The sequence below is a fragment of the Nyctereutes procyonoides genome, unplaced genomic scaffold (genome assembly GCF_905146905.1).
Source record: "Nyctereutes procyonoides isolate TBG_1078 unplaced genomic scaffold, NYPRO_anot_genome, whole genome shotgun sequence".
Lineage (NCBI taxonomy): Eukaryota > Metazoa > Chordata > Mammalia > Carnivora > Canidae > Nyctereutes > Nyctereutes procyonoides.
The window spans coordinates 43,945,357-43,971,612 of NW_026575049.1; the positions used below are offsets into that span (position 1 = coordinate 43,945,357).

Sequence of the window (26,256 nt, forward strand, 5' to 3'; positions counted from 1 at the left end):
TACGTATGTGCCTGTAGCTTCCAGTAATTACATTATCCACACAGTATCAAGCAGTCTTTTCATTTTAATTGTATAACTGAATTTTTCTCTTTAAATGAGCATAGTTTATCCACTCAAACTGACAATTTTAATTTTACAGGCACTAATCATTGGATATAATCTGTAGAGGGAAATTCTCCTTCTGGCATAATTTACTTCTTACAATGAAGAAAAGTTACCTTTAATCCCCAATCAATATTTGGAGAGCACACAATTAATTTAATAGATATCTAGGTAGTTAACATAAATCTTCAAGTTAAAGAGCCAGTTCTTTTCTTATTTTTAATGCATAGAGTGTTAATTGTATCTCTCAAAAAGAATCTCAGCCCTCTTGGAATGAATCTAGAGCCTCGCTACATCAAGATGTCAAGATTATAGGTGCAATTGCTCTGAGCACTGAATTGCAGTTCTCATTGCTTTTTGTTGCCTTTGGTTTCTTATGGGAAGACACAGAAGCATTCCCACTCAGTTCTCTCCTTTTTACCATAGAGGCCATTGGATAACTAACATCAGTTTGGGGTGTAATATTGAAAGCAGATTGCCAATTGTAATAGGCGCTGTTCATTTTTTCTCTTGTTCCTTTTTAATATGACAATTGCATAAGAGAAAGCAGAGCTTTCGAAAAGAACCTCTGAAGCCATTGGCAGTGCATGTCTATCAGTGACCAAATGAATTAGCTAAATGATATGCAGACGTGGAATAAAAACATAGGAGGTTTGTGCAGCCCAGCTCCACTTCCCTGGGTACATTTTTCTTCTCAAGATCAGCTTGGTTGATGCCGGAGTTCTTGGCCTGTGAAAATTTATTACCCACAGAGTCAATCTGCATTCAGGCGGCCAAGTCTGAATAAATAGAGTCATTGTGCTTGTCTGGGATTTGTGGCCAGAGTTCATCCAGTCAGCTTGACATTCACATCCCAGGAGATTCATAAAAGCCAACACCCTGGTATGTGCTCTTGAATCCTGCCAAACTTGTGTAGAATTATATAAACAGGAGTTGAAGCAGTAATCAGGACCAGGTTTGAGGGGCAAGATTCCAAAATCAAGTTTCTCCTACATTAGAAATGAACTGTATTGTAGATGTTATTTGTAGTCAAACAAGAGCTAAAAATTTTTACATTAGAGTCATTCTGAGAATAATCTTAAATGCCCACTAAGTGCCGAACATCAAACAAGACACGTTAGTGATATTCATTATGATAATTTAGCCTTAAAAATTTAAAGTAAATTTTAAATGCCAGGAAAAGCTCTGCCCTCAATGTACAAAAAAAAAAGCATATATTAATAGAACAGGAAAAAAAAGAGTTGTTTATGTTTGGTTTTATGTTTAGTCTTGAATTAATGTTATACCTAAGCTAAATATCCAATTTAATCATATTGATGAATTGGTTTCTTTTTAATATAGGAATAGAGCAGTAAGTCAATTTGAAAACTGCTGCCTGTCAGGTTTTTGTCATGTGTATGAAGTAAGCATATACTCGAAGCTTCTGTCGAAGTCAGTAAAAACTCAAATGTGAAGCAGGAGGTTTTTATTTGTATAACAGTCCTAAAACTTAGTTAAGTAATCAGATTATATAAATAAAATTTTATTGTCACCAGAAGCAAATGCAAAATTCTCTTAATATGGCCAATTTTATTAACTCACGCCACTCTTCAAAAACATTTGTGAAAAACACGAGCTTGGGTAGACACCCAAAAATGTAATGGCCTTTGTTTCAAGTTAATGAACAGTAATTTCCAAAACTGAAATTATCAGCTGACTTAAATGTCACTGAGCACAGATACACAAAGGCCCAGAACCCTATTTCCTAAAATATTTTCTCAGACCTCTTCCGAGGACCCAAATGAGATTTATGTCAGTTTAGTTATGCCCAGCCAGCCTGGACCATAGGATGTGACTAGCTTCAGCTGGAAGACCCTGAACAGAAATCCAGGAAATGAGAAAATTATATGAAAATTAAAAGATGATCCATGAAACTTGGGTAAACATATAATTAACACATACAAAAAAAAAAGAAACAGAGAATCATTGCTTTAAGTTCAAGAATTCATAGAGGACCTTCATTTTTGAAACTAAGCCAAGTGTTTGTTAATGGTGAATATCAGTACCAACAAAATATAGACTCTCCATTTGCAGAACAGAAGAAAGGCCATGCATGCATCAAGAGTTGATAGGCATGCTCCTCTTCTCAATACAGCTGCCAGGAGAGCCCCAGGTTGGCAGAGGAAGTGGAAATCCCCCTCCAGAGGATGTAGCTATTTAACTTAGAGGAATAGTCCTTTGTCCTGTGAGTTTAATGGTTTTTAATCTTCAATAGTTTTTTCAGAAGTGTAACCATTCAAGAATGGATGTTCCTCGGAGTATATGCTATCACTCAGATCCAGGCTTGAGTGGTTTCATTTAGTGAGGGATTTACCTACAGTCACTCAGGTGTTTGGTCCAGATATACACTTGGAAAGTTTTATTTTTGTTTGTGTTTTTCCCAATCTTCTCCAAGTGGGGCTGGTTATCTCCTAGCACAGCTTTTCTCAGGAGACTCTCTTAGCCTGTTGTTTCTACATGGAGCATAATCACTTGTGGTAATTCAACGCCCCTTGGCACTTGCCAGTTCCATCCTGACCATATTTGCAGCCAACAGGTTGTGCTGAGTGATAGAACACCATCTTTAAGAAGCTGACCAGACAGTTCCCAAAACATCAGGCCACCTAAAGGTCGTCTTCATGCTCAAAAAGTGCAAGTTAGCCGGACTATCTCTCTGGGGAGGTCAGTTCAACAACATGTCTCTGGGTGCCACTTCTTTCAAACTGGGATTCATTCTTAAAAGTCCAAAGCAGTTCAGAGAAGAATATATGATTACAACATCTTATATGTGAGACTATTTTCACATATAAACCCTAAGGCAGTGGCCTCCTGAGAAGTGAAAATGCTAATACTAATAGGAACACAATCAGAATCGATTTAACTTTCTTTTATGTTAAAAAATTGGTTTGCAAAGTGCAACCATAAGACTCTTAACTATTAGAAAACTATTTTTACCTTCAAATATTGCTATGTCATCTAAGTGAAAAAGATGTTTAAGTGAAACGTAAAGCCAGACTTAAGATTTTGGTTGCGTTTACAACAAAACTATCAAAACATCTATGTGACTCTCATCTTTATACAATAACAAAGTAACGTTTATATTCCACACAACTTAGGCTCCAGTTGCATTCATAATAATTGAACACAAACCAAGGTCAGTGGAAAGTGAATGGGTCCCCACCAAAGAATTATTTTGAGGTAGCATAAGGATTTTGTTGAAAGATTTAAAAGGCATTTGGCAAACCCAACAAAGTAGGAAGTGACTGAACCCAGTATCTACCTGCAATGCCAAAAATGAGAGTTGTTAACAGGCCATCACCATCTTGGCCATGCTCAAGATCTGGCCCGCAGTGAAACTGCTCTGTGAGATGAGTTCTAAGAGTGTGTGGATGACCAACCCTAACAAGCAGGCCACAAAGCCACAGTAGAACTGCAGGGCTTAGGTTGCATCCCCTCCATACTCCAAATTTAACCTTCCATTCCATTCAACAACCAGGAATTATTTAAATCAACATACTACCTGTAGACTATCTCCAAGCTACTCAGCCATCCTTAGATATGTTGATCATTCTTGCTTGTTTGCTTGTTTGAAATTGCAGATGCTAGATAACCACTTGCACACACAGACACACACACATAAACACTCACATGGAAGGCTATTACCTTGCCAGCGTTCTGTCCCAGAATCCAGATGTTTCCACCACTATCACCATTGTGAGAATTTACAGCTGAACTTGGATTTTTCATCATCATCCAGCAATACTGGTGGGTTTGCCTCATTTTTCTGGTGAATCCTCAGTGATCTCTGGACCTACCTAGACTTGACCCAGGCAGCAAGCACTTCCTTTATATATGCAATTCTGTCCTGGTGAGCTCTAGAGGTAAAAAAATAAAATAAATAAAATAAAATAAAATAATAAATAAAATAATAAAATAAAATCTTCCTCCTTAGGAGTTTCTGTCAAGCTCTGAGATAAACTATATGTTTCTACCTGTAAACCTCTTGAGGAAAAGATTTTAGTCTCAGAAACCTAAAACCCTCCCATCTCCTTTGCAAACACCTGTCTAAAAGGTGACTCTTATGCTTCCTCTTCATTAGCATCCCCACAGGAAGCTTGCCCTGTGTGTGTGTTAGTATCCACACAGGATCCCCCTAGTCCTTTTGGCACTGAGATTGAAAGAATTCCTAATTCACCTTCTGACAAGAATAGTCACAGTGAGGTAGAGACAGGACTGGGGTGCTCTGTGGTACCTCAGTGGCCTGAGGTTCCATTACTTACCGACTCTGTGACTATGAACAAGTCAACCTTACCGAACCCCTGTTTCAATATTTTAATGTAACTGGACAAAAATACTAAAGTAGATTAATAGAAAATGTTTTATATTAATATAAAATATGTATTATTGTAAAGCTGTTAAAGTACACATTTTAACATCCTCCCCTCTCCCTTCTACTTCTCTTCCTTCTCCCCAAGAGTGTTCTTTATTTGTGTTTCTGGAACCTTTTTTAATGGCTATTTAGTAATAAAAGGAGAGGAGTAGAGGAAGACGCCAGGAAAATTGATTTATATCAGAAAAGGCAAGGAGTTAATCATAGAAGAATAGATCTGGAAGATAGGAGGAAGAGGAGAGAAGTTCTGGAGCTTTAGGGGAGAGAAAGAGGAGGAGGGAAGGAGAAGAGAGACAGGGCCACTGCCACACAGCATGGAACTTTGAAAATATGTCTGAATAAAGAAGAATGGGGTTTATAGTGTGTTACAGTCTATCTCCCCAACCCTCTCTTGTCAAGAGGCTTTGATACTTCCCTTACTTTTCAAGACTTTCATAGTCTTCGTGCAATGCCATGTTCAGACTGGTCGCAAGACAGCCCTGATTTACTTTACTCTCCATTTACATGGAGAATAGGGATAGATTCACACCAAGCTGCTAATGGTAGCTATCACCCCAGTGGCAAAATGGAGGTGGTTTTTTGTTTTGTTGTTGTGTGTTTGTTGTATGCATGTCATTTTTCCTATAATGCACATATACCACTTAATAATTGAAAATTATGATAAAAACTGGAAGCCTAGAGTTGAAACTTAGTCCCCGGGTATGTATGCCACGCATACAATGAAGGTGAAATGTGAAATCTGAAGATGTAGGCCTAGATGTTACAAGTTTTTATTTATCTGACTCTTATCATCTCTCTCCTAACACAACTGAAACATTCTGAGGACATAGATAACAAGACAACCCAGCCCCTAATTAGTGGGGATTGAGTTTAGTGAACATGTTCTTTAGGACAATAAAGTAGTTATGTTTGGAACAGAAGGGGAGAGACTGATAACTTACCACCTGTTCAGCAGGGGCCACAAATAGTCCCTAATTTAGTACCTTGAAAGAAAGTGCTAAAGGTTTTACTGGAAAACACCACAAGGAAAAAAAAATTAATTTCTTACAGGGAAAGTATTTTCATAGAGAGTGTCATATTGGTTTTGAACAAAATAATAGTTCAGCAAAGATGTGCTAGATTCTTTTACACAAGAGGGCAATTGACAATTGAATGATGGTAGCTGTTTAAGAGCAAAATACTGCCTTGTTCATTCCTTAAAACAAAAACAAAAAGGAACACGAAGTTGGTAATTATACTGACGGAATCTGCCTCTCTCTGTCTCATGAATAAATAAATAAAATCTTAAAGAGAGAGAGAGAGAGAGAGAGAGACAGGCAGAGGGAGAAGCAGGCTCCACACAGGGAGCCCGATGTAGGACTCAATCCTGGGTCCCCAGGATCACACCCTGAGCCGAAGGCAGACACTTAACCCCTGAGCCACCCAGGCATCCCTAATGGAATCTTGAAAAACTTTATTTTTATTTTTTTTTTAAACTTTAGAATCCATGTTAAAACCTAAAGCCCAGTTGCCAATTTTGAGTTCTCATCCTCTGCATAAAATATTTGTGGAATGAGAGTGAATGGAATGAATGAGATAAAAGCTAACCCATCATCCCCGCAGCATTCAGGACAGGTCCCAGTATGACTTGGTCTTCTGGCAGCAGTATACTTATCACCGTTTATGTGCTCTGTGCCATTGGTTAAACCTTGTACTGAGGGCTGTTCAACAAAGTACCTGCTTGGTTCACTCCCTGTCCTCAAAGAGCTGGTATCTAGCCTCCCTGAGCCTGACCCTTTATGGGGTCAGTGTCCAGCTGGCCAGCTAGATGCAGCTACTTGCCATGGACAGCAATGCCACATTCCTCTGACCTGGCTTGGGGCTGGCTATTGCTTAGCTTACTTCTGCAGACCACCACCCCCGACACTGTGGTGAATCCTGACAGCTTCATGCCCCACCATAGGTCTTCCTACCATTATTCTTGCATTTGACACTGACCTCTTACACTCCCACACCAGCTCCCCACCCCACAGGCTTCCAGGAAGCCACTGGGACCCTCTGTCCCATAATCTGCCTTTGTCTTGGGCCTCAGTATGGCCTACTATCTAGAGTGCCCTTTATGTTCTAGGCCCTCAGTGGAGCCCCAGCCCTCTAGGAGGAGTCTGATGTCATCACCATGGACAGGGGACAGCCCCCGTGGCATGTGCTCACATAGTCCTCACATCTTTCCTTTCTTTCCCCTGACTTCTAGTGGCTGCCCTTAAATTTTCATTTGTGAAGGCCAAAGCCTCCAGAACCTAGAGGCAGGAACTTGTCATCTTGCATAGCGGAGGTCACAAATTTTTCATAGTTTATCTCCAATGAGTAAAATGTCCAGAAAATGCTCAGTGAAAACAAGCGTGTCTCCCTTAACCCCTCTCCGAAGATTTGAAAGGCCCAATTAGACTGTCACTTCTAATCTGACCTCAAACAAGTCCCCCAAATCAGTCAGCTGGTAACAGGAGCCAAATTATGAGATACCATTATAAAGGCAGTCTTCATCTGCCTGTATAATATCAACTGTAGTCAGCATTTTCCAGGGGATATAACAGGTGCTCAATAAACATTTATTATTGTCTTTACAGAATTCCTGGTAGACATAAACAAATCTAAGCAATCTGGTGGGGGTGGGGGGGTGGAAACGAGACAAACTTTCTTCAAAGAGGAAAGTGTACCCTAGTTTTTTAAAGAAAGCAAAATAGAAGAAAAAAATATATAGCTAAGAAAAAGAAATGTATTCCAACACTTAGATTGGAGCTGTGGCAAATAGCATCCATATTATCATCCCCATATGTTACCTACTCACATCCTGCCTGTGAATCCCACCCACCGTTGTCAGTCTCCAGGAAGCCCTTTCTGGTGAGGGGAGAAGGACTAGGGTTTCCACCTTTAGTGATCCTCAAGGAACTGGTGGAGCCAAGGTTAGAATTCTCGCGAAGCAGATGGCAAAGTCCTCAAGAAAGAAAAGAACCTGGTGCTAACATGTGTTCTGGGCTAGGAGTTCAGAGAGAGGAAGATCAACAAAAGCCTTGGTCAAGGAGCACTTATAAAAAGGGTGAGCTAGACCTCAGATGATAGGCAGAATGTAAATAAAGGGAAGAGCAGCTGGAAAGAGAACAGGAAAATGACAGAAACATTGGCTTGACTTAAACAAGAATGCAGGTAATTTGTCTGCTGCTGACCCCATTCCGCTGTTTGCTGTCTTTATTGACAAGCTCCTAAGCCCCTGAAACTCTATCTTCTCATCCTGATCTTATTTATATTTGTGCAGCGTTGTCTTTATTAGAGCAGCCATACAATACAGCTCAGCGTGCCCAGAAAAGCAGATTTTCTTTGTTGCCCCCAACACCCATCTGGGTAGCATCCCCTTTCATTCTCCAAAATGTTCTCATTTGGAATACAAATTACATTGTCATCTCTGACTCTGCCCAGTGACTCTGCCCAACCCCTGACAGAGGACAGGATAGGTCAAAGGCTACTGAAAAAAAATCCTTCCTAGACAACATTTCTAGAAATCTGAAAATGCACAAGACTTATTTTTACAGAGGAAATACTGAAGAGCATAAGACTCTTCCTTTGTCTGACAAATATTGCTAACCAGGTTGAAAACAAGAAACAGAAGCTCCCAGCATAAAAAGTTAAGAGACCCATGAGCTAGGACTGAAGTGAAAAGCAACAGCATAAAAGTTAAGTTAATGAAACATAAGATGTGTTAAAGAGATGTAGAAGGAAATTAAGCCGTGAAATTAATTAATAAGTACAAGCCTCAACTTGCAGAAAAATGGCAAGAAAACTAAGGCCTCACCAGACAGAAGTCCTGTAAAGGTAGGTGAATCCAGTCTAAATCTCCCAGAGTGCTTCAGTAGTGCCAAAACAGAAGAACTAAGGTTAGCTGTGATAGTATTTATTCAAGTCGTTGAATATGGATACAACATCCTAACACAGGTGAAGCCAAATGATTAAAATCACTGCCGCAGAGATACCTGCTTTACTGTCATATAATAAGCCTAAAAAGATAGAGTTTATTCACATGCAGATGAAAAAATAAAGGAAGTGTTCTAACTACTTGAATCCTGAATCTGCTTCTCTGAGAATAGCAAACTGTAGATCCAGAAAGTTCAGCCATGTATCTCTATGCATCGGTGGCTCTTCATGCTTACCAGCGCCTCAAGCCAGAAACCTGGGACTCATTCCTGATGCCTCAGATGTCTGTGCCACATCTTAACAATCACCATTTCCCTGGGTTCTGCCTCCAGAATGTAACACAGACTCTCTCCTGTCTGGTGCTACCAAGCACTTCTCTTGCCTACTTTGTTGCAACAACCTCAAACATGGTCCCTTCCTGCTCAAATCCATTCACCACACAGAAGCCAGAGTGATACCTGAAAAATGTCAGTCGTATTATCCTTCATGTAGTTCTTCGACTGAACAAAGATCTAGGCCTACCTTAGGCCTTTGCTCCCAAACTGTCTTCCCTGCCCGGATCCCTTCCTTCCCCACTCACTCCCATTTCTCTGGTTCAGTAACATCTTTATCCTGCAGGCATGAGCTTTTTTGTGCTTTACTTAGCGAGCCTTCCCTGACCAACCGAGATCTCCTTAGTATTCTGTTCGCCCTGTGCTGTTCAGCCGTAGACCTTATAATCTAGAATGTTTGTGTATGTTTAGCTTTTCATGCCTGACTTGCTCTAGATCCTAAGTACAATGTGAGGAGAGTTTTGTCCACTTTTGCCTGTCACCCAAGCTGAGCCTAGTACCTGTACGTCGGAGATACTTCAGATTAAATTACAGATCTGTCCACACATTCGTCTGTTTCTAGCAAGTAAAAGAGAAATTGGATTATCCTGAGACCCCTCTGAATTTCAGCCTCTTCCTTTCATTCTCCTTCCCACTCCAGCATCCATAAACTTGTTCTGTGCACAACCCAATTACAAGAAGGGCACTTAATTTCCTCTTTGAGTTCCCTTCAATAACAGATTGTGACTGGTAATTCATTTAGCATACATTGAAACCTGAATGTCTACTGATTATGTTCCAAAACACCGAGCTCACTGTAATGAAGACAGAGAAAAGATGTCATCTCTTGGAGAGAACCTGGAAAATGATTATTTCTGGTAGAAAACTTGTTTTGTAGACTTATGCTTCAGAGTCATTCATGAATGAGTAATGAACTCTGGAGAGATCAATGAAGCATTCCCTTAACCTTCTCAACCTATTTTGCTGAGAACCGAATAAGAGGAAAGTTACTAGAGGAGTTGATAATTTAGGAAGAGAAAAATATGGTTGCTGTAATGTACAACTCTTGAAAGAAGGAAATTGGGCAATTCATCTAGTTTACTATGAGTAGTTTTTCAGGCTTCAATCATGAGTCACCTAAGTAATTTTTTCTCTGCTCTTTAATTCCAATGTTTATTTATTTTATTATTTTCCAACCATTAAGTGAAATAGTATGCAAAAATCAAAGTACTTTTAAGAGACAAGGCAGTAAAAAAAAAAATGTGGTCTTTGCCTCCGTATATGACATACAGTTTTAATCTAATGCCATAAAGCTTTTATTTTCTCAAGGAATTATTTAAAATGTTTAAAATACTCTCATCTCTTTGCTTGATGGATGATGAGTCACCCTCTGTAAAGTTTTTAATGGTGTAGAATAACTGCAAATTAAATAGCACAATCAAAACCAGGCATTGAAAATAGTGGTGCAGGCAATCAGAGGTGCTAAATACCACGGTGGGAAGTGGATAGTGACATGCATCGTGTGGACAGATTGAAGAGTGACTGTCACAGAAAGACACAGCTTAATGACTGGTGGGATGACCGATGTCTAAACCTTCGTATGTCTATGACCTATGTCAGAGCCTTTCAGCCCTAGCATCCCATCCATCTGCTAAGAGAAAGCAGCCCCTGCTCCAAGCTTCCAGTTAAGCTTATGTGAGAGCTTGCATCAGGCCTACAGTTATTCTCCACAGGTGCCACCACCTGGGACACATCACTCCAGTGGTGCTTGAGCAACTGAGCTATTTGGGTTTTGTTGCTTTTGCTGTCTAAATAATTTTCTTATCGGCTGCACATCAAAAAAAAAAAAAAGCACTGTTTCCTTATCACAAAAGTCAGCAGGAAGTATTTGGAGGCAGGAGAGAAAAGAGTCCATAGACTTTTTAAACATGGATGCCCATGGCAAGGGAAAACTTCAGAGGCCATGTTAGAGGTTTCTGATGAACTTTTAGTCACATCCCTTATGATTTCTGTTTTTCTGGGAAGAGTCTGTCTCCACTGCCTCCTGCTGAGATAATGTTAAGAGGCTGTACTAATAATGCATGCCATCTTTCCTTTGGAGAGTTCCAAATTATTTTTGTATATTTAGGCAGACTCAAGGGTAGAGAGTTAAGTTCTTTTTGAGGATAGCTGCCAAAAGTGAAAGCCATCTTGATGAGTGAGAAGAGAACCCTTTGGGAGACAAACCTGAGAATAGAAATGGCTGCTCGTCACTTGCTGGGTACTTTTCGTGGGCATGCTCCTAGGCTGGCCCTCCAGGAGCACACAGAGAAAGGAGCGCAAGAGAAGGAAGTACCCATCCTCTGAGGTATCCGAGGGGGCTCCTGGGCTCCAGGTCTTTCTCAGGCTTCTCACCTCTTCCCCTATGCCTTTTCCTACTCCCTTGGGTGTCCTCACAAAGAGAAGCTCTGTGATGTTCTTCTTTCCTCTCTTGGACTAATTCTGTGATGCTAGAATGCCAGGACATTTGGGCCTTAATTTAGCAAAAACCAGGAGAAAAGGGGAGGTAGTAACCCTTTAGATTGTCTGCAATAGCCTGGGTATTGACTGACTGGCTCCCTTGTCATCCCCTTCAAGGAAGGAAAGAGCAATTTGGAAACAGACATAGGTTGAGGGGCCAGACTCTAGGCTGCCATATAAATAAATGACAAAACCTCTCCCAGAACATAAGACTTTCAATTCCCAGTTTTACAACTTTGTGCTTTTTCTTAAATCAATGTGGTTATATCATTTGTGGGAATTACCTAAGTTCCTCTTATTTGTTTATTTTCAATTCCTTTTGCCAGGCCCGGAGGCAAATCTGACTTCTTTCAATTCTGACTTGCATTCCTACTTTGCTCTGGTGTTTCTCCATAGAGCCACCCTTGTCGTTTTAAGGGGACATTTCCTCACTGTATGAGGGACCCTCCTGATCTTGAAAGTTTTCTGCACCCCCAACCCCAGGCACCTAACACCAGCAGTGATCCCCTTCATGCATGTAATGGGAAGAAACACCCCTACTCACAGCCAGACACTCCTTGTCTTTCAAGTTCTGCTCCAACTTTAGTTGGGAAGGATTCCCTCATTGATTCATTCATGTAATGTTTACTCAGTGGATATTTACCGAGCACCTGCTGACAGTTCTAGGCACTGTTTGAGGAGCTACTGGTCCACCAACCTTTAGCAGTCACTCAGACCTGCCCCCTCCTAACGCTGTCCTACCTTAACCTTTTCATCTGTGTGTGATTTCCTAAATGTCCTCAAGTCATCCCTGTGCCTCCGGTGTGACTTCCTACCTAGGGATGGAGCTTCTCCAAGACGATGATTAATTCTGCTTTTGTTTTTGTCCCTCCTGGAGCCCAGCACAATAGTCTCTACACAGTAGTAATTCGGTAGTGTTGGACTGACTGATACAAAGACATGCAGCTCCCATCCAGGATATATTTCATTTCTGCAATAGGGCTGATGACGCCGATGTGTCATTTTTTTTTTTCTATTCTGAAGATTCTATTTTGTCTGCTGTCTAAATGGAATGAGGAATAGCCTGGGAAACAGTTTCGTGTCCCTGGTAAGCAGTACACTTGACATGTGTAGTGTACACAGTGAAAACAAACTGTGTGCACTCTTTATTTCCTGCTGCACCCTGAGTAAACCCCGGTCTTAGAGGCCATGCTTTGATCCCCTCCCAATTACAACTTCTGAGACACAGAATGGAGTAGGACCTTGGCCTTCTGAAGTTTCACAGTGCTTAGCAATAGAAAGCCAATGTACAAAAATATAGAAAAGGCAGACAAAAAAAGGAAGGTGATTACAAACCTGAGAAAATCTGATGGAGAAATGGTGGCCGCCTTCTTTTTTTTTTTCTCTTAGTTTTGGTATTAGGGAAAGTTTCGAAAACATACAAACATGCCCAGAACAACGGCACTTGGGTGGCTCAGGGGTTGAACATCTATCTGCCTTTGGCTCAGGTCATGATCCTAGGGTCCTGGGATCAAGTCCCGCATTAGAGTCCCTGCAGGGAGTCTGCTTCTCCCTCTTATGTCTCTGCCTCTCTCTGTGTGTCTCTCATGAATAAATAAATAAAATCTTTTTTTTAAATGCCAAGAATAATATAATAGTATCCCAATGTGCTCATCCCCTAGCTTCAACAGTTATCAACCCAAGGCCATCTTGTTTCATTTATAAACGCCCACCCACTCTCCCTTCCCTCCGACTGTATTGTTTCAAAGCAAATCTTGACATCATATAATTGTATCCATAAATATTTCAATATGGTTTCTCTACAAGACTTTTAAAAATCGCCCCAATGTCATTACTTTGCCTAAAACAAATCAATAGTCTCATAATATCATCACATTTCCAGTCGGCCTTCCAATTTCCAATGGTAGTGACTTTTTCAATAAATCTGATGAAAACTGAGTCGAAGTTACACTTTGATTGAGAAAGATGCTACAAAGGAGCCAAAACAGCTTTTTTTCTTAGAGGAACGTAGAATAAAACCATGGGAAAAGTGATTTCAGCGAGCAAAAATGAAACAGCTCTGATCCTCTCCTGGTAGATCAGCAGTGGGCATTCATCTATAATCTCCCCTGCCGAGCACACCATGCCTCCCGCCCCCTGGTGGCAGGTGTGCACTGCAGGGCTTCTGTCAACTGTTCTGGAAACCATTTCTTAACATGGTGGGGCTCTCTACCATGTTGCTGGTAGTTTAATATTTGCCCACATGGCAAAAATGTGTGTGATACTGGTTTTTTAAAAGTGTTGATTGAGTACATAATTTAAAGTCAGAATATTAAATAAACATCTCTGTCCTTCCTTCCAGCAGGCAGCCCAGAGAACTGCTCTCCACGCTCTGTCTGACAGGTACATTTTGTCATTTTTATGAACTATAAATTGCTTTATGAAACATTGAGCCCTATTTATTGTGGCATATAATTCATAATCGGATTTTGTCCCTAAAGTATCTGTGAACTGGGATGTTAAACATTTTGCATGCTTGGATTTGTCATGCATGTGTGGAGTTTATTACTGCAAAAATCGCCTTGTTGTATTTCATAGAAAGTATGAAGAATCCCTTGTTGTGCAATGAAACAGGAGATGGGAAACTTAGAGGGAAAGACCTGAATAGGGCAGTAAATTCTGAACTTTGGAATTGGTTGAGATCTAAGCTCATTTTTCAGCCATAAGTGCTTCATTTATTCTGAGATGTTTTCTTCAGACTTTTTCCATAGCATTTCACCAGGATCTGTCTGTCTCTTGATGAAATTCTCTCTTGAAATACTTCGTGCACATAACCCAGTTCATGGTCCCAAGTGCCTGACTTTTTACTCCTGGCTTTGGCTTGTGTTTTCAGACTTTTGTTATTGAAGGAGATAGAGAAAACTAATCAGTAAATACTCAAGCTGTATTTCACAGCCTGCCCTGCTTTAAAAGGCTGTGTGTAAAGAGCTGAACAGAGACATACCAAGTTACTTTCGGGAACAGACCAGACCCTTTCTGTTTGGTTGGTTTGTGAGTTTTCATTTACTAAGGTTGGGGTGTGTGTGTGTTTCTCTCTCTTTTTTTTTAAAGATTTTACCATTTATTTATTTATTAATGAGAGACACAGAGAGAGATTGAGAGAGGAGAGAGAGAGAGGCAGAGACACAGGCAGAGGGAGAAGCAGGCTCCATGCAGGGAGCCCGACGTGGGCCTTGATACGGGGTCTCCAGGATCACGCCCTGAGCTGAAGGCGGCGCTAAACCGCTGAGCCACCTGGGCTGCCCTGTGTGTGTTTCTTAAAGAACTGTCAGGAGAAGAGGAACTCCAGCTTCTGCCCCCAAGGGAGGCTCTTGCTGAGTTAGAACCCACTGGAGGAGATGTTCCCCTGGCTGGCTGGTGGGCACCTCAGCATTATCTAGCTAACTGTCACCACCTTCCTTTTCTTCTCAGTTCTTTTTTTTTTCCTTTTTTTTTTTTGAATGAACAATAATTGACTGTGTCAACTAGCTCAGTTCAGTGCTTCTCCAAGGTAAAAACCTGTCACTTAGGCAAATTATCTGTGCACATGGGTGAAAAGCATTTTCTCTATGGTGGCAGGTTGAGCATGAGTATTTTTATTTCAGTTGAAAAGCCTTCCCCATGACAACCACACAAGCTTGTGTGCTCTAAGAGGGTCCGCCACATGATCTTCTGGTATTACGTCTGGGATTTTCACAAAAGCTGATAACTGTACTGCTTCTGAGTCTGTTGGTAGGAGACTCTGGATGGAAACATTTAAAATCTGACACATTAATTCCTTTCCTCTATGTATTTCTTTTTTCCCTTTGACTTAAGTAAGTTTCCTTCAACAAAATGCATTGGAAAGCAAGTGAAGCCCCTCAGTTTACAATATTATGTTATTGCCAATGGTTGGAAGATGTCTTTGGGGGGTATTGAAAATGTTGTAAAATTAGATTATGGTGCTGATCTCATAACCCTGTACCAAAAACCATCAAATTGCATGTTTTGAAGGGGTGAGCTTTATGGTACATAAATTATATTTCAATAAAGCCACATGTACAAACCCAAAACATCATTATTACCTTTGGTAGAATGAATCAAAACCAATTTTAGGAAAATATGGAATTCCTTTGAAAACATGGTTGCAAATACGAAGACAAGTCATCAGAAACTAGAACTGATACATTCTAAGGCTGCTTCCCAAAAGATACATGACTCTGTTCTGGATAGAAAGTGTGCGTGGATTTTAATGATGAGCAACACTATTCCCCTTGACTTTTTTCTGATATTCTCTCTAAAACCCCTTAACAAAACCAATAGTTAACTAACTAGTAAGTTAGCATCTTAGCCTCTATTGATTATATAATTACTCACAGCAGAATACTGTGAGAAAAGAAGCCCCAGGAAGTAGAGGTTCCCATTGTAGTTTCTCTTCTTATTAATTTCTGTCTTTAAATGTCCCTTAAGTCTAAAGGTTTTTCTGTTCAAAATTGGAGGAATTTGACTCATTTTAAAGTAATGAGTTGACTTTGCTATTCTAACAATGCAGTTGTGTAAAGCTACCTTCTCTGAGCTTTCTCTATTCTGTTTTCTATGAATTCAGGGCCACATGAGGAATTTCCAGAAGTGAGAAGTATCTGTAATCATTTGGAGATATGATTTTAAATCCTTTTTAAAAATAAGGACTTACTGGGTGGCTCAGTGGTTGAGCATCTGCCTTTGGCTCAGGTTGTGATCCCAGGGTCCTGGGATCGAGTCCAATATCAGACTCCCTACAGGGAGCCTGCTTCTCCCCCTGCCTATGTTCCTGCCTCTTTCTCTTTATGAATAAATAAATAAAAACTTTTAAAAATATAAAATTAAATTAAAAATACAAATAAGGACTTAAAACCCCTACTAAGTTCATTGGATGAATATTTTCTATTTTCTTAAATTAAGGAATACTAATTTATCAAGTAATAGATGTCATTTTCTAGCACATTACTTATTCTGTTAAATAAACCAGTATTTTTTTTAAGATTTTTTATTTATTTATTTATTCATGAGAGACACAGAGAGAGAGAGAGAGGCAGAGACACAGGCAGAGGGAGAAGCAGGCTTCACGCAGGGAACCCGACGCAGGACTCCATCCCGGGTCTCCAGGATCACGCCCTAGGCCGAAGGCAGGCGCTAAACTGCTGAGCCACCCAGGGATCCCCTAAACCAGTATTTTCTAGAAAATGATGAATGTGACTCTGGGTCAAACTACTGCATGTCTTCTTGCCCAATATTCTGTCTGTTGGAGGAACCACCTCAGGGTCGAAATGGAATTGAGTAAAGATTCCCCCCAAGTTGTGACCTTCGCGAGGTGGAGATCTAATGCCAGTATCTCTGGCTACTTGGAACCTGGTATGAATCTATTCTGCATGCCTTCACATAATCTAGTCTGTTTTCCTAAAATATTGTTTTCAGTGTATTAGCACTTCTTGATATAAAATTCCATTGATAAGGCAGCACTTTCATTTTCTCCTAGAAAATAGAGGCACTTTTCAGACCTGAAAAGGTGCTTTCATGAGTTCTGCAGTTCTACAGTTGGACAGAGCAGCTGAGTTGGCCCAGCCTATGCCACTCATGTCCTGTTAGTTTGTTCACATGTGGGTCTAACTTCTGGTTAGCCTTATAGCCACCTTGAGTACATGGTGGACACAAGGACATTTGATACAGGAGTAGAGCCATTTTGTTTCAAGATGTAAACTTGACAATGACCTAGAGTTTACTTGACTTGGGTCGTTGGTGGGTATGAGTGCACACTGAAGGATGCCAGTGACTGTTCTCTGCTTCCCCGTGAGAAAACCTGCATCCGGGTCTTTGAGACCCGACCCGATGAGACTAATTATAAGGAAAAGAGTTGACATTTCCCTTTTCTTTCTAACGGCAGATAGAAATCTTGTTTCTTCTCTCAGATGAGAGAATATCCAGATGTCTTTTGAAGGCCAATCCTATCTTTTCATTTCTCCTATTTCCTGGTTTAAATAGACGTTCTAGCAGAAATCCAATATCTGACAGTTAAGATGGTACTTTAAAGTTCAGTGAGTCCTAAGCAATCAATACACACCCTTGATAAATTAAAACTATGATATTTCCATTACCTAAATGTAAAAAGTCTTCTGTGGTCACCTCCAAAGAAAACCCGTAGCCTTGTTCAGTTTTGCCCGAGCAATGGGCTTAATTTATGGTTCATTCAAAGTAGCTAAAGTGCCGAAAACTGGATGGATCACACTAGCAAGACAAATTTGGGCTTTGGCCAGCTCACCTGTGCCACCCTGCAGTGACAAGAAGGGTTGCATGAGGGTAGAATGGCACTTTTTTGTTGTTGTTCTTTCCTATTGCTGACTGTGGAATTTATCATCTGTTTTATCCCTTTGAGAGTCAGCTGGCCTACCAGAGGCCCACTGATTCCCCAAGTCGAGAAAAACAGCAGGAGACCAAGGCAGGAAGAGATGGCAAAATTCTGAACAAGGCAAAGCAAGCCAATTATAAGAAAACCTCAATCTACAAAGGGACACTCTCCTTCTTACTTATCACTCCTTATAACGTGCCTCCCAAGTGGTTTTTTCTCCTTATGGGTTATTGTACTGGACAAAGTAGAGAGAGGCAGAGGAGAATAAGGATAAATGGGCATGAGGCCCATTTATAAAGGTGTGTCTTTGGTGTAGACTATCTGTACTGTGAAAGCTGCCACATTGCCGGTAATGTGGAAAATATGCAAAGTGCTGTTCAGAGAAGGAAGGGTATGTGTGCAGCATATGAAGTGCCTCTGAATATGATTAACTTCACCTCATAAGTAGTAAATAGTAGATAACTGTGATCAAAAAAGGGATTCGTGTGATTTATCAAGCTGAGCAACTGTGCATTTGCAGAGAAGCTGGAGGTCAATCTTGAAATCTAGGGCAAGAGGAGCACTAGGAAATTGCCAGGACTAAGAAGTTAATCATACCCTTGGACTGCTTCCATCTGTCTCAGAGCGACAGAGCTGCTGCAGAGCGAGCGGGGATGCTTTATAGCAGCAGATCAGGAATTAATATTTTCTGTGAAACCTCAAGCATCATTTGCAGTAACTTGGGTTTTATAAAAATGGGGCATAATTTCATATGAATAAATCACATTCAGCTGGAAATAGGAACTGGGAAAAAACTATGCCTGACTTTAAAAAAAAGAGGGGGGGGTGATGAGCAAGAAAGCTAACATGCAAACAGTTGTTGAAGTGATGGCACTTGGAGGGCACAAGTGGCCGTGTGGTTAAATTGTGCATATAATCATCTTCTGAAATGTCAGCATGTGACTCCAGAAATGGCTACATTTTTATAGCCTTGGAGATGCATCACCAGACTGTAACCTGTCTGCCCATCTGGCAATATCTCAGGTCCAAAATCCATTTATATTGAAATCCAAACAACTGCCATTGATTGATTCACTTATGCCACAAGCATTTATTGAGCGCATCCCACGTGCTCAGCCAGGCGCAGAGCTGGCCAGGGGTACAGTGGTGAGCAGACATGGCCATGCACCTATGCTCAGGACTTTACCGTGTACAGGGATGCTGGCTTTGCAGAAAAGAAGGGCTTCTTTAGGCTCATTCAAATAAATCTCTCCCATCAACTCTCCTCTTCCCATTTGGGAGAATGTAATGGAATTAAGCAAATGAGAAATAGACTAAAAGGAAGGGATTTTCTTTCCACGTGGGGCTGTTGTTCCTCCAAAGGCAGGACTGGAAACGACCCCAGTGCAAGGTGAGAAGGGTTGGGGGGCATCACACTGCAGGGTCGGGGGTTTGCATTCCACTTCATCTTCCTGATCTCTTGCCAACTGAGCAAAGGGAGCATGCTGGGGGTGGCCACCAGCACAGAAGTGTAACTTTCTGGGTGACATTTTACACAATGTCCTGAGAGGAAAGTCACAGCTGCCATGCACTACTAACAGTCAGTCTCTTCTCAAAGGACCCAAAAAAGGAGTGGGGGGTGGGGGGTGGAGTGGGGAATGCAGAACTTTTTAAGAAAGCTTTAAATTTCCAACTTTAAAGATAATAACATGGCATGCTAGAGGGTATCTGTCAACCCTGTCCTTGAAACCCACAGCAGTCTCTCCAATGCAAGGGATTCCTTACTTATAATGAAGTCTTTTTGGTATATCGTGTAAATGAAAAACTTTTTTAAAGAGCTTTAAAGTTTACAGGCACTATCACATTGACCGTCTCATTTTGTGATCCTCACAGCAACCCCATGAACTAGAAAAGACTCATTTTACAAATAAGAAAACTGAGCCTAAGATAGGTGATGTGGTGCATCCAAGGTCCCAAGTTAGCACGTGGCAGAGCTGGGACTAAATTCCTCTGACTCCCAATGATTATGATTCATCCTCCACCACACAGCAACAAAGCAGGTGTGGATGGGGTCAGAGACTGGTGGCTCTAACCACATTTTACATTAACAAATAGTTAACTCAGTCTGTACTAATACTTTGTCTACTAATAATTATAATAATCTTAACATTTCTGGTTTGGTTATCTTTTTATCCCTACCACATAGCACAATTTCTAACAATTAGAAGACACAGTAAGTCACTTGATGAATGAAAGAAAACAGTGAGCAAATAAATGAATGAACTAAGTACAATGTTTTGTAGTTTTGTAGTTGAAAGATGGCAACTTTGGGCTGAAAATAGAAAATACTTTCTGAAACTAACTGTGTGCCACTACAGCAGACCACCAAGGAGACAGACATTGACGGTCAGGACTCACCACTGAGGAGTTAAAGCAGGTGTCCACGCCTGTAAGATGCTATAGAATTGAAAAACACCATTAATTGCCACAGAGATAAAGAGTGGGGAAAATGGAATTATTAAAAAAAAAAAATCAGTCCAGAGCATGCTGGTGGCTCAATTGGTTAAGCATCTAACTCTTGGTTTCAGCTTGGAAAGGGTTGTAGGATTGAGCCCCACATCAATGGGAAGTCTGCTTGAGACTTTTTCCTCTCCCTCTGCCCCTCTGCCCCTCCTCCACTCATTCTCATCTGCTCTTTCTCTCTCTCTCTCTCTCTCTTTATCTCTCAAATAAATAAATAAATAAATAAATAAATAAATAAATAAATAAGTCTTTTAAAAAAATAGTCCAGGGATCCCTGGGTGGCGCAGCGGTTTGGCGCCTGCCTTTGGCCCAGGGCGCGATCCTGGGGACCCGGGATCGAATCCCACATCGGGCTCCCAGTGCATGGAGCCTGCTTCTCCCTCTGCCTGTGTCTCTGCCTCTCTCTCTCTCTCTCTCTCTGTGTGACTATCATAAATAAATTTAAAAAAAATTAGTCCAAAAGTAGACAAGAAATTGATGAATCGGTAAAGAAGATGTGAGAGAGACAGATATTACAATGGAATATTACTCAGCCATAGAAAAGAATGAAATCTTGCCATTTTCAACAACGTGGATGGAGCAGGAGAGTATGATGCTAAGTGAAATAAGTCCATCAGAAAAAGACAAATACCATATGATTTGACTCATAGGTGAATTTAAGAAACAAAAGAAACAAAAGGAAAGACAGAGAGAGAGAGAGAGAGAGAGAAAGCAAGAAAGACTCTTAATTATAGAAAAGAAACCAATGGTTACCAGAGGGAGGAGGGAGGAGGGATGGATGAAGTAGACGGAGATTAAGGATGCAGTTGCCATGATGAACACAGTGTGGTGTATGGAAGTGTTAAATTGCTATATTGTACACTGAAACTAATACTACACTGTATGTTAATTATACTGGAATTAAAAACTTGGGGAAAAAACTTAAAAGGATTAAAACCATCCAGTGCAATTAAATTAAAGTGGAATTAAACTAGAAATCAGTACCAATGGAGAACTCTACGATGCCATGGAGAGATTTCCCGCATGGAGGGGGGCAAGACTAGATGACCTCTGACCCCTCACAGTCTCCCCACCTCACTCCTCATTTCTGTGATTCATACTCCTGCCACCACTTACAGTACTCTCCCATATTCTCTCCGCCAGTGATTCAAGCTCCATTTTCACCTTCATTCATTTGAAGCATGTTTATACTACTGAACCCCTGCTATGCGTAAGGCATTGTGCTGGTCTCTGTGGAAGACACAGAAATTCATTACCCGTGGATCCCAGTCTCCAGGCATTTACAAGGTGGTAGAAGAAACTTAGACATATGTATAACTACAGTGTACATTAACCGTCGACATGTGCCCACCTGGCCATGGGTCTTATTAGCACAGCAGTCATGTGGAGGTGCTAGGCTCTGCGCTTCACATGCATAACTTCATTTACTCCTCACAGCAATATTCTCGACTAGGAAGGAGGGATTTAATTAATATAAGGTCCCTGAGGAGATGATATTTTCAATGACGTTTTATTTCATTTCATTTCACAAATACTCTCCCTAAAATCCTAGTGAGTTGGGTGACCGGAGATAACGTAACTTTCCCAAAGTCTTATGGACATAAAGCCTCAGAGGGCTCTGACTCTGGTTGATGATGCTCTTAGCTGCTTTAGTAATCACCCTTGCCCCCCATCAATTTATGAATAAAAGCCACTGGAGGGATGCAGTTAAAACCTTGAAGTACCCTCAGAACAAAGAAAGAGAATAGCTGTGGGGAGCGGGGAGGTGTTTGAAGTAGCATATAAAGGATGGGTCACATCAGAAGACACTGGGAGGGAGAAGGGAAGCACCAGCCTTCTCTGCAGAACAAATGGCCTTGGTCTGAGCATGCAAGGCCATGGAGGTAAACAGGGAGCCACAGGCCCCTCATTCCACCAGGATGTAGGTGTCTAAAGAGAAAGGGGTCTGAAAGCCAGCTCTAGACAGGCACTGGTACAAGGGGTAGGGGTTACTTTTTGCAACACAGTGCTTCCTTCAAATGTGGAATCAAGCTTCATCTTCCACAGAAACCCTAAATAACCAGCTTACCTGGCTCCAACACACCTATTCCATCAGCACCTCATATAATTGTGGACCTAGGTCTGCTTCCGTCCTCTGCACACCTTATGTATTTGTGTCTGCTCTCAACAGCTGACTGGAGCCTAGGAACCCCATCTGAAATATTCGGTAGTACTTCATTGATACCAAAGGACTGGCTTTCAAACAATAAAGACCAAGAATTCCAATTATGCCTTCTTATCTCTACTCTCTGGGGAAAAATACCAAACCTCTGGCCCAGCTCTCCCTCACCTCTCCTCATCATGCAGGAAGGACGAGATTTTGAATGCTTGAACTTGAGCTAGAATTTACTTTGGCTAAAATATTCACCCATCTGAGTTTGAACTTCCTCAGTTGCGTAAACAGGATGATAGTAATGCCTTATGTCCAGATTAAATGAGGTGATAAATGGGAAGAGTGCTTTGGTAATCTATCCATATGATAGTAATTACTCTGTTGTATGCCTAAGAAGAGTCACTCATCAAGATACCATGAGATACTCTTGATTTAAGTCTTACCAAGAGGCTTAAAAGCCAGGGGAGGGAAGTATTACAGTTTGAATTTAATGTATGAAACCCTGGAGAGCTAATAGTGTAGGTCATGTTCTTAAATTGACCTTATAGAAAAATAAAACAACAAATCCCGAAAACCGTGCCTTACTATTGCTCCTACCACCCCTATTTTGTAATATATGTATTCTAATCTAGCCTATTCTCCACTAAAAGCAAACTTGTGGATCTGTGGGTCCTAGATGAGGCTCACATACGCCTTTGAGGAGGCTCTAGCCTGTCTCTACCGCATCATCTTCCTCCTTCAGTCACATAGAAAAGTTAGTCTGGAGCAATTCCTGACACCTTTTTTGGCAGATCTCCAAAGAATTGGTCTCATTTATTATTTTAAAGCAAATAATCTTTATTTTGAAAGCAAACAGTGATTCTTAGATACTATGGGGATCCGGGTAGAGATCTGTTCAGGGGGACCTTGTGGAAGGAGAAAAATTGCTAAGTCTCCGAGCCAGCCTTCTCCTCTCTAACAAGGCCTGATGGTACCCATATATACTCACAAAAGTGGACCCCCTTGGCCTTACTGCTTCTTCTGGAGAGGCCATGTAAGTGTCCCCAACCTCCCTTTGGTAGCTGTTAGCTCAATTGACTGCGTTAACAATGTGAGCAAACGCAGGCTGTCAAGTCTAAAATTCGGCTTTTAAAAAGCCCCCCTACTACTAATTTCCACAATAAAACTGAATGGCTCCAGAGAAGCCATTGAGTTCTATCAGGTAAATAACACACATTTTAAAAGGTCCCAAACATGTATTTTACACAATAGAACAGAGCAGCCTAGAAGAAACAGTCTTTTGAGTAAATAAACAATGAATTGTGTGAAGCCACTAATTGCCCTTTAAAATGGTCTAGTGGGTTTGGGGACACCTGCGGATTAGTGGGGACTTGCTGCCTGATGTCTGGGCAAAGGGATGCCACCATAGGCCTCGGGGTGAAAGTGAGTTTTACCCCTGTCTGTCGTTGCTCACAATTCCTGTAAGCCTGCAGGAAAGCATGCGGCCTTCTTAGGAGTGTGTGGCCTCTTTAAAAAAGCCACACAACAATGTGAATGTATGGAATGCCACTGAACTGTATACTTACATGTGGTTACAATGATTAATGTGATGTTATATATATTTTACCATAATTTTAAAAAGAAAAAAATGAGTGTACATACTAATATTCCAAGCTCTTCAGGATGGTCTCCTTTCTCACATGTCTCTGGTGGGAAGTAGTTCTTTCTGTCCCGGGTTTGAGGGGCTGGAGTTCTAGTCCTGAGATTCCTTCCTTCCTTCTCTGATAGAGGAGAAGGCTCTCACGGGCACACCTGGTCTCCCTGTGGTGAAGAGACCTGTCAACCCATCCCTGCCCCAGCAACCAGTGGGAGATCTGTGATCACCCAAGAGCAGAGCTGATTGTCCACACCACCTGACTTAATGAGCCTTGAAAAAGTCGGTCAGAAGGAACCAGACACCCCATAAAAGGCATGACATAACTATTATTACCATACTTTAAATGACCAACTTTGACCCATTACCATCCACACTGTATTCCCCTCTTCTGGACTCATTCTCAGACTAAATTGATAAGGTTAGTGAAGGCGAAATATTTAAATCACAGAACTATAGGTTATTTTTACTTAAGTCTTTGTCACTATGTCATACTCCTTTGAAAGCCATATCACTTTTAGTTCTATACCAAGGACAATGGTGTATGATTGTAATCCAATTTTTGACATCAAGAAAAGTTACTTGTATATTCAATACACAAAGTTGGCATTAAGAGGAATAAAGCTCTTGTGTAACTAGCAGAGTTTTCAATATTTGTCACTGCTGTCCACTCTTTTTCTTTTTTAGCTGAAGTGCAGTTACAGTGTATTGTACAGTACAGTGTAGCACACACTGTTACATTAGTTTCAGATGTACAGCATAGCAATTCAGCAAGTCCATTTGTTGTGCAGCACTCACCACAAGGGTAGCTACCATATGTTGCCATATAACACTACTACAATACCACTGACTCTTCCCGATGCTATACCTTTCATTCCTATGACCTATTTGTTCCATAACTGGAAGCCTGTATCTCCCACTCCCCTTCACCCATTCTCCCCATCTCCCCCTTCTCTCTGGTAACCATCAGTTGGTTCTCTGCATTTATAGGTCTGATTCTGCTTTTTGTTTATTTGTTTTATTTTTTAGATCCTACATGTAAGTGAAATCATATAGTATATGTCTTTTCTCTGTCTAACTTATTTTATCTAGCATAATACTCTCTAACTCCATGTTGTTGCAAAAGGCAAGATCTCATTCATTTTTATGGCTGAATAATAGTTCTTCGTGTGTATATGTATATATGTGTATATGTATATATGTGTATATGTGTATATGTATAATATATACATATATATATATGCCATATCTTCTTTATCCATCTATTGATGGGCACTTAGATTGCTTCTATATCTTAGCTCTTATAAATAATGCTTCAGGGCCGCCTGGGTGGCTCAGCAGTTCAGCACCACCTTCAGTCCAGGGCACGATCCTGGAGTCCCGGGATTGAGTGCCGCATCGGGCTCCCTGCATGGAGCCTGCTTCTCCCTCTGCCTGGGTCTCTGCATCTCTCTCTGTCTTTGTCTCTCATGAATAAATAAAATCTTTAAAAAACAAACAAATAAATAAAGCTTCAGTAAACATAGGGGTGCATATATCTTTTCAAAATAGTGGGGTTTTTTCTTTGGGTAAATACCCAGTAATAGGATTATTGAATCATATGTTATTTCAATTTTTTATCTTTTTTAGGAACTTTCATGCTGTTTTCCACAGTGACTACACCAATTTACATTTCCACCAACAGTGCATGAGGGTTGCTTTTTCTCCACATCCTTGCCAACACTTATTATTTTTTGTCTTTTTGATTCTAGCCATTCTGACAGATATGAAGCAATACTTCATTGTGCTTTTGACTTGCATTTCCCTGATCATGAGTGATGTTGAGCATCTTTTCATGTCTACTGACCCTTTGTGGGTCTTCTTTGGAAAATGTCTATTCAGGCCCTCTGTCTACTTTTTAACCAGATTATTGGGGGGTTTTGATGTTGAGTTGTATAAATTCTTTATATATGTTGAATATTAACCCATTATCAGATCTGTCATTTGCAAAAATCTTCTCCTATTCAGTAGGTTGCCTTTTGTTTTGATGATAGTTTGCTGTGCAAAAGCTTTTTCTTTTTGTATAGTCCCGATAGTTTATTTTTGCTTTCTGTCTACTCCTTTTTGAAACTATCTATTTCTAAGGTAGAATTACACCTGTACCTTCTTGAATAATACTTAGTTTTAATTAAGCATTTACTATCCTACACTGAATATGTTGATGATTAGTTAATTAGTGGTCAGTTCTTTTAAAATGTTTAAACTGATTACACAGGAAGATACAACTGGTAGCCATCCCCTTCCCCATGCTTTTACCATTCTCACTGACCCAGATCTGGGAAACGGAAC

The 26,256-nt window shown here is 40.7% G+C and overlaps 1 protein-coding gene across 3 annotated transcripts in view; it reads left to right on the forward strand.

The window, feature by feature from the left end:
* The window catches only part of AFF3 (ALF transcription elongation factor 3), a 521,186-nt gene that overhangs the window by 413,144 nt on the left and 81,786 nt on the right, over window positions 1–26,256 (forward strand). For 2 of the 3 annotated variants that reach the window (XM_055329104.1, XM_055329107.1), the window contains exon 10: window positions 13,604–13,644. In XM_055329104.1, coding sequence (XP_055185079.1) covers window positions 13,604–13,644 — 41 coding nt within the window. The remainder of the gene's footprint in view (window positions 1–13,603; window positions 13,645–26,256) is intronic. The other variant, XM_055329106.1, reaches the window with a different exon arrangement.